This window comes from Aquarana catesbeiana, linkage group LG08 (assembly GCF_042186555.1).
Source record: "Aquarana catesbeiana isolate 2022-GZ linkage group LG08, ASM4218655v1, whole genome shotgun sequence".
NCBI lineage: Eukaryota > Metazoa > Chordata > Amphibia > Anura > Ranidae > Aquarana > Aquarana catesbeiana.
The window spans coordinates 3,395,712-3,410,658 of record NC_133331.1 but is presented as its reverse complement, the minus strand read 5'-3'; the positions used below and the strand labels follow the sequence as shown (position 1 = coordinate 3,410,658).

The 14,947-nt window shown below is 53.1% G+C and overlaps 1 protein-coding gene and 1 non-coding gene across 2 annotated transcripts; both read left to right on the top strand.

The window, feature by feature from the left end:
• The first annotated feature begins 8,107 nt into the window (after positions 1–8,107).
• On the top strand, positions 8,108–8,164 carry LOC141106993 (U7 small nuclear RNA). Its single transcript, XR_012235761.1, has one exon. It is a non-coding gene; the product is annotated as a U7 small nuclear RNA (small nuclear RNA).
• Positions 8,165–8,522: 358 nt separating this feature from the next.
• Positions 8,523–12,569, top strand: LG08H12orf57 (linkage group 08 C12orf57 homolog). Its single transcript, XM_073595078.1, has 3 exons — positions 8,523–8,838; positions 10,171–10,347; positions 12,333–12,569. Exons 1-3 carry the CDS (start codon positions 8,772–8,774, stop codon positions 12,473–12,475), a joined length of 387 nt encoding a protein of 128 aa, XP_073451179.1. The 5' UTR covers positions 8,523–8,771; the 3' UTR covers positions 12,476–12,569.
• Positions 12,570–14,947: the final 2,378 nt, after the last annotated feature.

The following is a 14,947-nucleotide window of genomic DNA, read 5'->3' as shown; positions in this document are numbered from 1 at the left end:
AAGGATGATGGTAAAGGTTCTTGTCCTGAAGGTATCACTTGAGGCTGATGGTGCTCAGCAATCATTATGAAGATGTTTGCAAGACCTTCTCATCCATTGCCATTTTTCAGACCACCAGCCAACATTATGCTGATGTCAGTGGTCTCAAATTAAGCAAAGCAAAGTTCCCTATGGGAAATGCTAATAGGAAATTAACATTTGCTTGTGCTAAAAACCCTGAAGTACACATAAAAAACTCATCAGTCTGAAAATTTTCTCCTCTACACATCTCTGTTCTTTCTTGCCTCTCTCAACTCTTCCTTCTTTCCTTTTCTTCCCATGCTCCTCTGGATTCTTTCCATTATTCAGGTCCCACTTTATCTCAAGCTCTTGTCTATAGGTGCCCTTTACACGTGATGGTCAGAAGATCCAACCTTTAAATGATGGTGACATGAGCATGCATTGAATTAGCCAACCTCCTTACTTGCTTGTGCAGCAAGTAGACACCCCCTGGTGTTGGCTTTATCTTGGAGAAACAATGGGCAGCAAAACTCTGTCTTCTCCCAAGAATGGTCAACCAGGGGGTTTCTGTAGAGGCCATGGACTCCACTATGAGAAATAACTGACTCCTGACCCACCTGCAGTTAGCCTTCTTTCTACCTAGGGGATGTTTAGCATAGGAATGTGTCATTCCTTAAAACAGTTTCCCCATGTGCTGTGCAACCATTCTGAGCAAGGGTTTCAAGGAACCGTGGGGCTCTTTCAGAGGTTTCTAGCAATTTCTTGAGCCGCAGCTAATTGACCTCCCATTTGATGGTGCCTGCATAATCTTGGGGTCAACACCCCTTGCCAGAGCCAGCTGCACACCGATTATATATTATTTTAGTTGTCCATAGGTGGGTAATTCTTCCCACTGGCCACCAATGAAATGGGCGTTTTTTCCCACTGACCACCAATGAAGTCCTATGGCCTGAAACGTTTTTCAAGGGCTCCTCTGGGTCAAAAAAAGGTTGACAAAAGCCGCTTTAGTGGTTGGCAGGATGTTCTAGTACACTTCTTGTCTATTGCCAGAGACCAGACAGCACACTGGAGACTGCCTTCAATCGCTGGCCCCCTCAGGACATTAGTTGACCCTGCCAATTTCATAGGGGTCCCAGATTTAGCAACAGTAGATCTGGGACATACATTAAGACTATTGGGGCCAGTAGATAGAGATGAAAGCTTAACAACACCTTTGGCTTTTCCATTCTTTCCTTCTTGGATTGGTAGCAAACTTTGGGATGGGTGTTAGGGAGAACCTCTCCAAAGTTTGTTATCCACTGTATATCCCCTTGGAGACTATCAGAGAAGTAGCAGACGGAGACTGAAACAAGGTATTTTCTACACTGCACTTTCACTGTTTGTCAGTCCCTTTGAAGGAGGACTCACTTTTCCTCAAATCCTTAAGCACCAATCCAAAGCTCCTATAGGTCCAGGGTCATCTTTATTACTGATTGGACCCTGGGCCAACATTTTGCCCCTTTATCTCCCCAGTGGGCAGCATTCAGCAGAAGTGATGGTGGATATGACCTCAGGGGGACATGATATACATATGAATTCCTCCTCTATTTACATATCAATGCATCCGATCTGTGGCTATTTACATATTAATGCTGCCGTTATTTACATGTAAACACAGGGTCTGCAGGTGAGTCATCTGTATACGGCAATAGGCAGAGCTGAGCAGCATTAGTAACACTTCACACTGAGATATCGGGACACAGCACGGGACTAAAACTTCAAGGGACAAGGGAATTTAAACTGGGATAGTTGGCAAGTATGAGGCAGCTGCTTTGGGCCCCACAATAATGATGGGGCCCAGGGCAGCTGCCCCCTTTGCCCTGCCTTAAAGACGGCCCTGTATAGGTCCAGTGCTAGCTCATACGTACACACCAGCTTCTCAGATAGGTGACAAAGATTTGATGAATGAGGAGCATGGCTGAGATACATCTTAAAATGAATACTATAGGTTCACCTTGTCTTATGTTATCCTCGTATTATTCAGTTGGGGGCACATTACTCCCAGTATATAATATTTGGCCATATTGGTAAAATAAGGCCAGTCCACCTGAAACTGGTATATGGAGTGGACACTGCAAGGTCCGAAAACTCACTGTCTGCTCTCTTTGGGACTCAAGTGGTGAGATCAGTGTCTTGAGATTTGGAAACTGGTTTTGAACACTGAATTAGGAGATTGTCCAAAATTGCTAAAGGAAGCAAAGAAACTAATCTTTTCCTATGGCATCTCTTACGCTGTGGTGGAAAGGCTGCAATATCATCCACACCAGCCAGATAGTGATGCCTCATTGGTCCAGCCAGTGAAGAAGCACCACTCTAGAAACAGGTAAGTTGTTTGGCTGTCTTTTTAAATGAATACATTGCTAGGAAGCTTCTGAAAGCAACAGGATCACTAGTATGTCATAGGCCTACCAGCAGCCTCCTGGGTAATGATCAATATGAAGGCTGTTGTGCAACACAAAAAAGTGCTAAGGTGATATAATGGTCCATTTGCAGTCACTTGATGGGAAAAGAAAATGTACTCCTTTCTAGGGTGACACATTTTCTTGAAAAAGAATATTGGCCTTGTGATCTCTTTAACGTTAATGTAGCAGCCTCCCAGAACCCTAGAAGCCTGATGGTGACCTCCACAGTCAGGGAGAGCTGACATTCGTCTTTGTAGAGTGGGTTACCAGGCATGGTGGGTGTCATGCAAGATAAAATGATGGGCCCCAGTCACTTTTTGAATGCACATAAAGAGATTAATTGTCTCCTGAGCTCTTCCACAGCTAACCTGCTGTATACTCCTCAAGCATCACCCCTGCTAACCCACTGGGTCCCTGGCTTGGCACTTGCTGAATCTTTCCCACTTCTTTGCTGTCCCTGGCTGGTGAGAAGACTGCTCTGGTACTTCTTCAGGCTTACTCAGAGTAGTCTCTGGTAATAAAGTGGATGGTCCCCTAGTGGCAACTGCTTCCCCTTTACCTCCGACCACGACTGGTTCCCCGTCCGGCTGATCCTCTGTAACTTGGTTGGACTGCAGTCCCAACCCTATGCTGCTTTTCCTTCTCCCGGATAGGCCTCAGCCAGCATAGCAGCCAGGTGTCCCCAAGATGGGCACGCAGGCTTCTGGCCTAGCAACCCGGGACTACATAACACACGTCCACCCAGACAGCCATCCAGGTGGCACAGAACCCCGATTACCTGACTCCTACCCAAATAAATAGGCTCTCCCAGAAGGCCAAGATACTGAAGAAACCCTTGCCAATTGGCTGAGACACTCCATCCATTCATAATCTGACCTTTCTATGCCCTTGTCGATCTAATGTCACCGGCAACAGTGCCATCGAGTGACAGAAGAGAAAAGGTACAGCAACTCCAGCATTAGAGAGGGTTCAGTGAATCTTCTAACAATTAACTAGAACATTTACTATTTGGCAAACTAAATCTGTGAGCAATTCTGCCTAAACACCAGGGTGCTACATCAAAAGACTGACATGTAATAATGGACAGTGGCAGTTCTACCCCGAATATGTTTACGTCAAGTCTCTGGTAAGTAAGACTTTCATAGCATTATAAATATCAAAGCTAAACATAGATAAGAAAAGAAATTATAATTGGTTTTCTGAGGTATGGTGGCCCTGCCATAACTGCTTCTGAGACTATGAGATCAGGAGGCCCTGACATGACTCCTCCTTGGCCTCTGAGGTCAGGGGGACCTGCCATGACTACTCTTGGGCCTCTGAGGTCAGGGGGCCCTGCCATAACCTGTCCTGGGGCTCTGAGATCGGGGAGGACCCACCATGTCTGCTCTTGAGCCTTCTAAATCAAAGGGCCTTGCCATGATTGTTCCTGGGCCATTGATTTTAGGGGTCCCATATGGCTGCTCTGCCTCCTTACCAGCTGTGTATAGACAAAGGTAAGGGATAATTGGAACCAAGAGATCTTTGGTCAGCCTTGCTATAACTGCTACTGGACCTCTGATATCAGGGAGCCCCACAATAATTGCCACTAAATCCCTGAGGGCAGGGGGCTCTGTTATGTCTGCTCTGGGTTCTCTGATCAGGGGGCTCTGCTATGACTGCTCCTGGTCCTCTGATATCAGGGGGCCCTGCCATGATTGCTCCTGGGCCTCTGAGGTCAGTGGGTCCCTCCATGGTTGCTCCTGGACCAATGAGGGCAGGGAGCCCTGACATCACTGCTCCTGGGCCTCTGATGTTAGAGGCCCCCTGTGGATGCTCTTCCTCCTTAATAGCTGTGTATATACATCAAAGTTAAGTGATGATTGAAACCAAGAGGTCCTCTGAGATCTGGGCCCCACCATGATTGCCACTGAATCCCTGAGGTCAGTGTGCCCTGCTATTGGCTGCTCTTGGTCCTGATATCAGGGGGTCCTGCCATGACCACTCATTAACCTTTGATATCAAGCTGCTCTGGCATGATTGCCACTGAATCCCTCATACCGGGGGGCCCTGTCACGACTGCTCCTGGACCTCTGATATTGGGGGGACCTGACATGACTGCTCCTGGGCCTCTGATGTTAAAAGGCCTCTGTTGATACTCTGCCCCCTTACCAGCTGTGTATATACATCAAAGGTAAGTGATGATTGAAACCAGGAGGTCCTCTAGGGTCAGGGGGCCCTGCCATGACTGCTCTTGGACCTCTGAAATCAGGGGGCCCCGCCATGGCTGCTCTTGGACCTCTAATATCAGGGGGCCCCGCCATGACTGCTCCTGGACCTCTGATATCAGGGGGCCCTGACATGACTGCTCCTGGGCCTCTGATGTTAAAGGGCCCCTGTGGATACTCTGCCCCCTTACCAGCTGTGTATATACATCAAAGGTAAGTGATGATTGAAACCAATAGGTCCTCTGAGGTCAGTGTGCCCTGCTATTGACTGCTCCTGGTCCTCTGATATCAGGGGGCCCCGCCATGACCGCTCATTCACCTTTGATATCAGGTTGCTCTGGCAAGATTGCCACTGAATTCCTGAGATTCACTGCTCCTAGACCAATGATGGCAGGGAGCCCTGACATAACTGCTCCTGAGCCTCTGATGTTAGCTGCCCCCTGTGGCTGCTCTGCCCCCTTACCAGCTGTGTATAGACTTCAAAGGTAAGTGATGATTGAAACCAGGAGGTCCTCTAGGGTCAGGGGGCCCTGCCATGACTGCTCTTGGACCTCTGAGATCAGGGGGCCCCGCCATGGCTTCTCTTGGACCTCTAATATCAGGGGGCCCCGCCATGACTGCTCCTGGACCTCTGATATCAGGGGGCCCTGACTTGACTGCTCCTGGGCCTCTGATGTTAAAGGGCCCCTGTGGATACTCTGCCCCTTTACCAGCTGTGTATAGACATCAAAGGTAAGAGATTATGGAAACCAAGAGGTCCTCCAAGGTCAGTGTGCCCTGCCATGACTGCTCCTGGACCTCTAATATCAGGGGGCTCTGCTAAGTGATTGCTCTTGGACCTCTAATATCAGGGGGCTCCGCTAAGTGATTGCTCTTGGACCTCTAATATCAGGGGGCCCCGCCATGACTTCTCTTGGACCTCTAATATCAGGGGGGCTGTCATGACTGCTCCTGGACCTTTAATATCAGGGGGCCCTGCCATGACTGCTCCTGGACCTCTAATATCAGGGGCTCTGCTAAGTGATTGCTCTTGGTCGTCTGATATCATGGGGCTCTGCCATGACTGCTCCTGGACCTCTAATATCAGGGGCTCTGCTAAGTGATTGCTCTTGGACCTCTAATATCAGGGGTCCTGCCATGACTGCTCTTGGATCTCTGATATCAGGGGGCCCTGACATGACTGCTCCTGGACCTCTAATATCAGGGGGCTCCTCTAAGTGATTGCTCTTAGACCTCTAATATCAGGGGGCCCTGCCATGACTGCTCTTGGACCTCTGAGATCAGGGGGCCCTGCCATGATTGCTCTTGGACCTCTAATATCAGGGGGCCCTGCCATGGCTGCTCTTGGACCTCTGATATCAGGGGGCCCTGACATGACTGCTCCTGGGCCTCTAATGTTAAAGGGCCCCTGTGGATACTCTACCCCCTTACCAACTGTGTATAGACACCAAAGGTAAGTGATGATTGAAACCAAGAGGTCCTCTAAGATCAGTAGGCCCCGCCATGACTGCTCTTGGACCTCTAAGATCAGGGGGCTCTGCCATGACTGCTCCTGGACCTCGCATATCAGAGGGGTCTACTAAGTGACTGCTCTTAGACCTCTAATATCAGGGGGCCCTGCCATGACTGCTCTTGGACCTCTGAGATCAGGGGGCCCCGCCATGACTGCTCTTAGACCTCTAATATCAGGGGGCCCCGCCAGGACTTCTCTTGGACCTCTAATATCAGGGGGCCCTGCCATGACTGCTCCTGGACCTTTAATATTAGGGGGCTCTGCTAAGTGATTGCTCTTGGACCTCTAATATCAGGGGGCCCTGCCATGACTGCTTTTGGATCTCTAATATCAGGGGGCCCTGCCATGACTGCTCTTGGACCTCTAATATCAGTGGGCTCTGCCATGACTGCTCTTGGACCTCTAATATCAGGGGGCTCTGCCATGACTGCTCTTGGACCTCTGAGATCAGGGGACTCTGCCATGACTGCTCCTGGACCTCGCATATCAGAGGGGTCCACTAAGTGACTGCTCTTGGACCTCTAATATCAGGGGGCCCCGCCATGACTGCTCTTGGACCTCTAATATCAGGGGGCCCCGCCATGACTGCTCTTGGACCTCTGAGATCAGGGGGCTCTGACATGACTGCTCCTGGGCCTCTTATGTTAAAGGGCCCCTGTGGATACTCTGCCCCCTTACCAGCTGTGTATAGACACCAAAGGTAAGTGATTATTGAAACCAATAGGTCCTCTAAGGTCAGTGGGCCCCGCCATGACTGCTCTTGGACCTCTGAGATCAGAAGTAAACAATGCCAGAGACACGGCAGGAAAGTCCGAGACATTTTTTTTTTTTTTTTATCTCGGTCTTTCGAAAAAAACGTAAAGACAAAGTGTACAAAAAAAAAAAGTAAAATAAACAAAATTAAAAAAATAAATAAAATTGAAGTGGCCCCGCCCCCGCGTGCTCACGCACAGAAGTGCACAGCACATGTAGGTCTCGTCCGCATATGTAATAATATGTAAACAGCGTTCAAACCACACATGTGAGGTATCGCCGCGGTCGTTAGAGCGAGAGCAACAATTCCAGCTCCAGACCTTCCTCTGTAACTCTAAACTGGTAACCTGTAAAAAAATGTAAAGCGTCGCCTGTGAGGATTTTGATGTATGGAAGTTTGTCGCCATACCACAAGTGTGCGCAATTTTAAAGCGTGACATGTTAGGTATCTATTTACTCGGCGTAACTTCATCTTTCACATTTTATAAAAAAATTGGGCAAACTTTACTGTTTCCTTTTTTTTAAAATTCATGAAACGTGTTTGAAACATTGCTGTGCAAATACTGTGATCTAAAAAGTTGCAAAGACCGACATTTTATTCCCTAGGCCTGGGGTGTCCGCTAAAAACACATATATATATATATAATGTTTGGGGGTTTAATGATTTGCTCATGTAGGAGAGAAGTGTGGCACGGTGTGGAAGGGGTTAATAAGGGGCCCCTCATAGGGTGACAGATGTACATTGCTGGGATTATTATGGGATAGATTTCATACACAGGAGGAACATTCAGGACTCCTTAGCTTTATTGATAACACTCCCCTCCCCCTATATAGGTAGGCCTCGTCCTCCTGTTTCCTAGCAACACAAAAGAGAGGTGACGTCACCTCCCCCTTCCTTCTCTTCCCACCATACTTCACGCCCACACTTCACGCCCACCCCTCTTAGAACCAATGGGTGAAGACTAATCTGCATATGACCGGGAGATGAAGAATCTGCCAACATTCTTCACAATATGGCGAGAAATAAATCTTTATTGATAAACGATGTATCATTTTATCATTTCTATACAATGACTGCGGGGTGATTAGTATAAAATAACAAATCATATATGTTGTAGTTGTAAAAGAATCCAAGTCACCATGAGTTGCGGGCACGGCGGGAGAGGTGTGTCCCCGGACCGGAAGCACTAAACTCTTTGTATTATAGCTCTTTTGCTATTTGTCTAGAAGGTTCCTGACAGTCAGGAGCCGCCCCATTGTAGGTTAATATTAGATAATGATTATGCAAGGTTTTTGGCGGGTGCAGAAAGACGTGCGCTAGGCGGCTTCAGGTTGTGGACGAATGCGGGGTGTACCAAGATGGCCGCGATGAAACGTCACTTCCGATATCGTCAGAATGTGTAGCGGAAGTGGCATTCCGCCATCTTGCTACACCCCGCACTCCTCCACAGCAAGGACACACTGAGAAGGGGGAAAGCGGACATGTTGGTACACCCACCGGAGTTTTGCATTTTACACGTATTTTTTAACAGTAAACTGAATCTGACGGAACACCCGTACATATGACGAAGGGGAACGTTTTAGTGTATGTACGAGAAATATCCGACCCTCACTTCCAGCGGTAATATTCTGACGCGGGGGGGGGAATTTCTGTGTACGGACTAGCTACTTCCGCTTTTACCTGTACACCGGAAGTGGATACTCGCCTGTAATTGTACACTTCGGCCACCAGAGGGCGCTCTGCGCTGTACTTCTCACCGGCACGGGCGGCCATAGAGAGGAGCGCTGTGTTCGGTGATGTGAGGGGAGCCGCTGGCTGTATATTCGGGGAATCCATAGAGAGGAGGAGGAGGGGCCGCCATGTCCAGCCTGCAGAGACCCGCCCCCCCCGCTCAGACCGTCACCCTCAGCCTGGAGCAGGTGAAAGGTCAGTGACCCCATCTATACATTTATAGGACCATTTCCGGTGCTGGTGTCCCCTCTCCTAGGCTGGGTCTGTACAGTGCTCATATTCTATAATATATATCCCCTCCCCCCATCTATGTATACATTTATTTCCCCTCCCCTTCTCACATCTATGTTTACATGTACTGGCCCTTGCACTAGGTCAATCCTAGGTTGCTACGATGCAGGCGGTCCCTGCTGTGGGTTGCTAGGATGCAGGCGGTCCCTGCTGTGGGTTGGCAGGACACAAGCAGCCCCTTGCTCTAATTTGCAAGTAAGCAGGTGCCCCCTGAGTTGGCAGGCCTGTAGGTGCTCCCTATTCTGGGTTGCTAGGAAGCAGGCGGTCACCATTTCTGGGTTGCCCCTGCTCTAGTTTGCCCTTAGGTTGTCAAGATGCAGGCAACCCCCTGCTTTAGGTTTCTATGACACAGGCGGTCCCCGCTCTAAGTTACTACAAAGCAGGTTCTGCTTCTGGCTTTGTTAGGGTGCAAGGACCTCTTCTTTGGGTTGCTAGGACGCAGGACGGCCCCTTCTCTGGATTGGTAGGACGCAGGCATCCCCTGCTCTGGGTTGCTAGGATGCAGGCCGGCCCCTGCTCTGGGTTGCTAGGATGCAGGACGGCCCGTGCTCTGGGTTGCTAGGACACAGGACGGCCCGTGCTCTGGGTTGCTAGGACGCAGGACGGCCCCTGCTCTGGGTTGCTAGGACGCAGGACGGCCCCTGCTCTGGGTTGCTAGGACGCAGGACGGCCCCTGCTCTGGGTTGCTAGGACGCAGGACGGCCCCTGCTCTGGGTTGCTAGGATGCAGAACGGCCCCTGCTCTGGGTTGCTAGGATGCAGGACGGCCCCTGCTCTGGGTTGCTAGGATGCAGGACGGCCCCTGCTCTAGGTTGCTAGGATGCAGGACGGCCCCTGCTCTGGGTTGCTAGGACGCAGGACGGCCCCTGCTCTGGGTTGCTAGGATGCAGGACGGCCCCTGCTCTGGGTTGCTAGGATGCAGGACGGCCCCTGCTCTGGGTTGCTAGATTGTAACTAAAGACACTTGGTGTCGGGGCAAACTAAAGGCAGGAGATGCCTGCGTCCTAGCAACCAAGGATTTTAGGTGTAGAGTTAGACTTAGCAGGGAATGTGCTGGCATTGAATAGACCTGCTTAGTTTGGTCACATGACTACTGAGTTGGATGACCCCTGGGCAGGCTCTCCGGGGGGGTCACACCTCAGGATATAGAGGATGTCAGTTGCTCGGGTGCCCCGGAGTGTCTCCATAGTATTCTTGTTCTCTTATCACAGACTGGGGCTGATCTCTTCTCTTTCAGAGGCGTTGGGGGAGGTGCTCGACGCTCTGCAGTCCCCCACAGGCAGCGCACGTCTGGAGGAGGCCAGAGAGAATTCTGGGAATGATCTGGGGAAAGTGCTGCAGCTCCTGCTCCCGGCCGCCGTCCAGATCCAGCAAGAAGTCCTCCAGAACTACGGCTTCAGCCCCGATGGAGAGGGTGAGTGAGTGATGGAGGGGGGAGGGGCTACAAACCTAAACCTGTTATGGTGTCACATGGTGAGGTCATGGATCACTTTTCTCTTTATGGTGACATCATCACTGGGTCTCTGTGCTTCTCTATACAGTGCAGATAGATTATGGATAGTGGGTGGGGCTGTTCATAGCTTCCGGCCTCAATACTCCCCTCAGTCTTGATACAAGCAGTGGGCTGGCTCTTGGGAGGAGTTATGCAAATATCAATGTCTTGATGGGCGGGTATCAATCTGGAGGAGGAGCTCTGGGTTGCTAGAAAGCAGGTGCCCCGCCCCCTATGTTTCTAGGATGCAGGTGACCCTTGTTCTGGGTTGCCCCTAGGTTGCAGCTATGCAGGTGGCCTCTTTTCTAGGTTGCTTCTGGGTTGCTAGGACTCAGGCTGACCCCCCCTTGGGTTGTTAATATGCAGGAAGTCACTGCTGTAGGTTGGTAGGATGCAGGCAGCCCTTGCTCTAGGATGCAGGTGGGCCCTCTTGTAGGTTGCTAAGACATAGGACGGCCCCTGCTGTGGGTTGCTGGGATAAGGGACGGCCCCTGCTGTGGGTTACTGGGACGGCCCCTGCTGTGGGTTGCTAGGATGCGGGACGGCCCCTGCTGTGGGTTGCTGGGATAAGGGACGGCCCCTGCTGTGGGTTACTGGGACGGCCCCTGCTGTGGGTTGCTAGGATGCGGGACGGCCCCTGCTGTGGGTTGCTGGGACGCGGGACGGCCCCTGCTGTGGGTTGCTGGGACGCGGGACGGCCCCTGCTGTGGGTTGCTGGGATGCGGGACGGCCCCTGCTTTGGGTTGCTGGGACGCGGGACGGCCCCTGCTGTGGGTTGCTAGGATGCAGGACGGCCCCTGCTGTGGGTTGCTGGGACGCGGGACGGCCCCTGCTTTGGGTTGCTGGGACGCGGGACGGCCCCTGCTGTGGGTTGCTAGGATGCAGGACGGCCCCTGCTGTGGGTTGCTGGGACGGCCCCTGCTGTGGGTTGCTGGGACGGCCCCTGCTGTGGGTTGCTGGGACGGCCCCTGCTGTGGGTTGCTGGGACGGCCCCTGCTGTGGGTTGCTGGGATGCGGGACGGCCCCTGCTGTGGGTTGCTGGGATGCAGGACGGCCCCTGCTGTGGGTTGCTGGGACGGCCCCTGCTGTGGGTTGCTGGGATGCGGGACGGCCCCTGCTGTGGGTTGCTGGGATGCAGGACGGCCCCTGCTGTGGGTTGCTGGGATGCGGGATGGCCCCTGCTGTGGGTTGCTGGGATGGCCCCTGCTGTGGGTTGCTGGGACGGCCCCTGCTGTGGGTTGCTGGGATGCGGTACGGCCCCTGCTGTGGGTTGCTGGGATACGGGACGGCCCCTGCTGTGGGTTGCTGGGATGCGGGACGGCCCCTGCTGTGGGTTGCTGGGATGCGGGACGGCCCCTGCTGTGGGTTGCTGGGACGCGGGACGGCCCCTGCTGTGGGTTGCTGGGACGCGGGACGGCCCCTGCTGTGGGTCGCTGGGACGCGGGACGGCCCCTGCATCCTAGCAACAATCTTCCCCTCTATAGCCACAGTTACCTTAACCAATGAGCTGTGGGGTGTGGGTGGGGGATGGGTTCTGGTCACCGATGGAAACTATAGGGCGGGTCCTGAAGTCTGCCCCTGGTTCACGTTTGGTATCCATTTACTCGGCCCGACCTTTTATATCTGATCATTTATTGCCTTTATTTGCCCTAAAAAACATTTTTGTGAATCTTTACTGAAATTTTGCATTTCATAAACCCTTTGCAGTAATTTTGTGCAACGCAAAAAAAAAAAAAGTGCCGCCATTTTATTCTCCGGGGTCTCGGCTTTCATAAAATTTTATTTCATTTTTTTTAAGTAATATGTGTAAAAAAAAAAAAAAGGTAAAAGTGTCTGTGTCAGGGAAGGGGTCACCCGTCATGGCGGTTCTGTCAGTACTGAAGGTCTCTCTGTCTCTCCTCTCTTAGGTGTCCTCCGATTCGCCCGTCTGGTAAAATCGTTTGAGGCGCAGGACCCCGAGATCGCAGCCATGTCCAACAAACTGAAATCCTTCTTCCTACCCCCCTTACCCCTCCCCCCACATGGGGGGCTCCCCATGCCCTCCTCCTAAATCATTCCCCTCCCCCCTCCGCCATCACACGCAGGGCTGTGTGTTCAGGACACGCCCCTCTTCCATTCATAATAAACATCTCATTTTCTACTCATCTCTGGTTCCGTCTACTTTGTGTCTGGTAAGTGGTATAGAAATCTGGAGGGGGCGTCCCAACCAATGAGAATGGAGGCCTGACACCCCCCACCCCCCACAGGTGTACCGGCTCCTCCCCCTGGACTGGCAGAGGTTCTTCTGATTTCACTGCACACTGTGAGCTTCTCACAATGTGCTTTAGAAGCTGCAGATAGAGCTCTGCCTCGTTTTCTGGCTGGAGGACGTCCAGCATCATCTGACTCTCCTCCCTGGCCCCGCCCGTTTTCATTCATTAGCTTTCAGTCATAGAGGCTCCGCATCACGTGTGGGTGTTACTAGGGATGCACCAATAGGGGAGTACTGATACTTTGAGGGCCGCTGGAGACTAGGGGGAGAAAACCACGGGGGGGGCGCTGGAGTCCTAAGACTCCCTGGCCAATCAGTTTTCAGGACCCGCTTCCTGATTGGTCGGGAGGAGAATCAGGAAGACAATAGCAAATTTATTTGCTATTGTCACACAAATGGGTGGGCTCGGGGCACAGTGCTCTGCGCCCCGAGCCCACCCTTCTTTGAAGCCTATTAGAGGCTCAGGCTCTAATCATGTGTCTCAAAGAAAAAAAAAACCCCATTGAAATTTATGCGTCCGGTGCCCTGCATGTAGATTAGGGGGCCGGACGCATGGATAGGGGGGGCGGTGCCCGTGTGCCCCTAATGGATGGGGGGGCAGTATCCATGTGTCCCTAATGGATGGGGGGGCAGCGCCCATGTGCCCCTAATGGATGGGGGGGCAGTATCCATGTGTCCCTAATGGATGGGGGGGCAGCGCCCATGTGCCCCTAATGGATGGGGGGGCAGTATCCATGTGTCCCTAATGGATGGGGGGGCAGTATCCATGTGTCCCTAATGGATGGGGGGGAAGCGCCCATGTGTCCCTAATGGATGGGGGGCAGCGCCCATGTGCCCCTAATGGATGGGGGGCAGCGCCCATGTGTCCCTAATGGATGGGGGGGTAGCACCCATGTGCCCCTAATGGATGGGGGGGCAGCGCCCATGTGCCCCTAATGGATGGGGGGCAGCGCCCATGTGCCCCTAATGGATGAGGGGGCAGCACCCATGTGCCCCTAATGGATGGGGGGCAGCGCCCATGTGCCCCTAATGGATGGGGGGGCAGCACCCATGTGCCCCTAATGGATGGGGGGGCAGCGCCCATGTGCCCCTAATGGATGGGGGGGCAGCGCCCATGTGTCCCTAATGGATGGGGGGGCAGCGCCCATGTGTCCCTAATGGATGGGGGGGCAGCGCCCATGTGCCCCTAATGGATGGGGGGGCAGCACCCATGTGCCCCTAATGGATGGGGGGGCAGCGCCCATGTGCCCCTAATGGATGGGGGGGCAGCACCCATGTGCCCCTAATGGATGGGGGGGCAGCGCCCATGTGCCCCTAATGGATGGGTGGCAGCGCCCATGTGTCCCTAATGGATGGGGGGCAGCGCCCATGTGTCCCTAATGGATGGGGGGGCAGCGCCCATGTGCCCCTAATGGATGGGTGGCAGCGCCCATGTGTCCCTAATGGATGGGGGGCAGCGCCCATGTGTCCCTAATGGATGGGGGGGCAGCACCCATGTGCCCCTAATGGATGGGGGGGCAGCGCCCATGTGTCCCTAATGGATGGGGGCAGCGCCCATGTGCCCCTAATGGATGGGGGGGCAGCGCCCATGTGCCCCTAATGGATGGGGGGCAGCGCCCATGTGCCCCTAATGGATGGGGGGGAAGCGCCCATGTGCCCCTAATGGATGGGGGGGCGGTGCCCATGTGTCCCTAATGGATGGGGGGGCGGTGCCCATGTGTCCCTAATGGATGGGGGGGGGCAGCGCCCATGTGCCCCTAATGGATGGGGGGGCGGTGCCCATGTGCCCCTAATGGATGGGGGGGCGGTGCCCATGTGTCCCTAATGGATGGGGGGGCGGTGCCCGTGTGCCCCTAATGGATGGGGGGGCGGTGCCCGTGTGCCCCTAATGGATGGGGGGGCGGTGCCCGTGTGCCCCTAATGGATGGGCCGCCACTCCCTGATACACACAGCAGATTTATCAATGACCGTCCCGCCAGATTGATAATCACAGGAGATTCACATGTGCTAAATCTGCTAGTACAGGGGGAGAGGCAACCTGGGGGCCCTCCAGCTGCTGTGGAACTACATTTCCCATGAGGCAATGCAAGGCTGGCAGTTACAATTTACTCCCAGAGGCATGATGGGACTTGTAGTTCTGCAACAGCTGGAGGGCCCCCAAGGTTGCCTCCCACTGGGCTAATACATCTCCCCTCCTCCCCCCAGACTGACAATGCTGCTGTCCGAAGACGCCCCCTGTGCTCCTTCATCCAGAGTGGGGGGAGGGGGGGC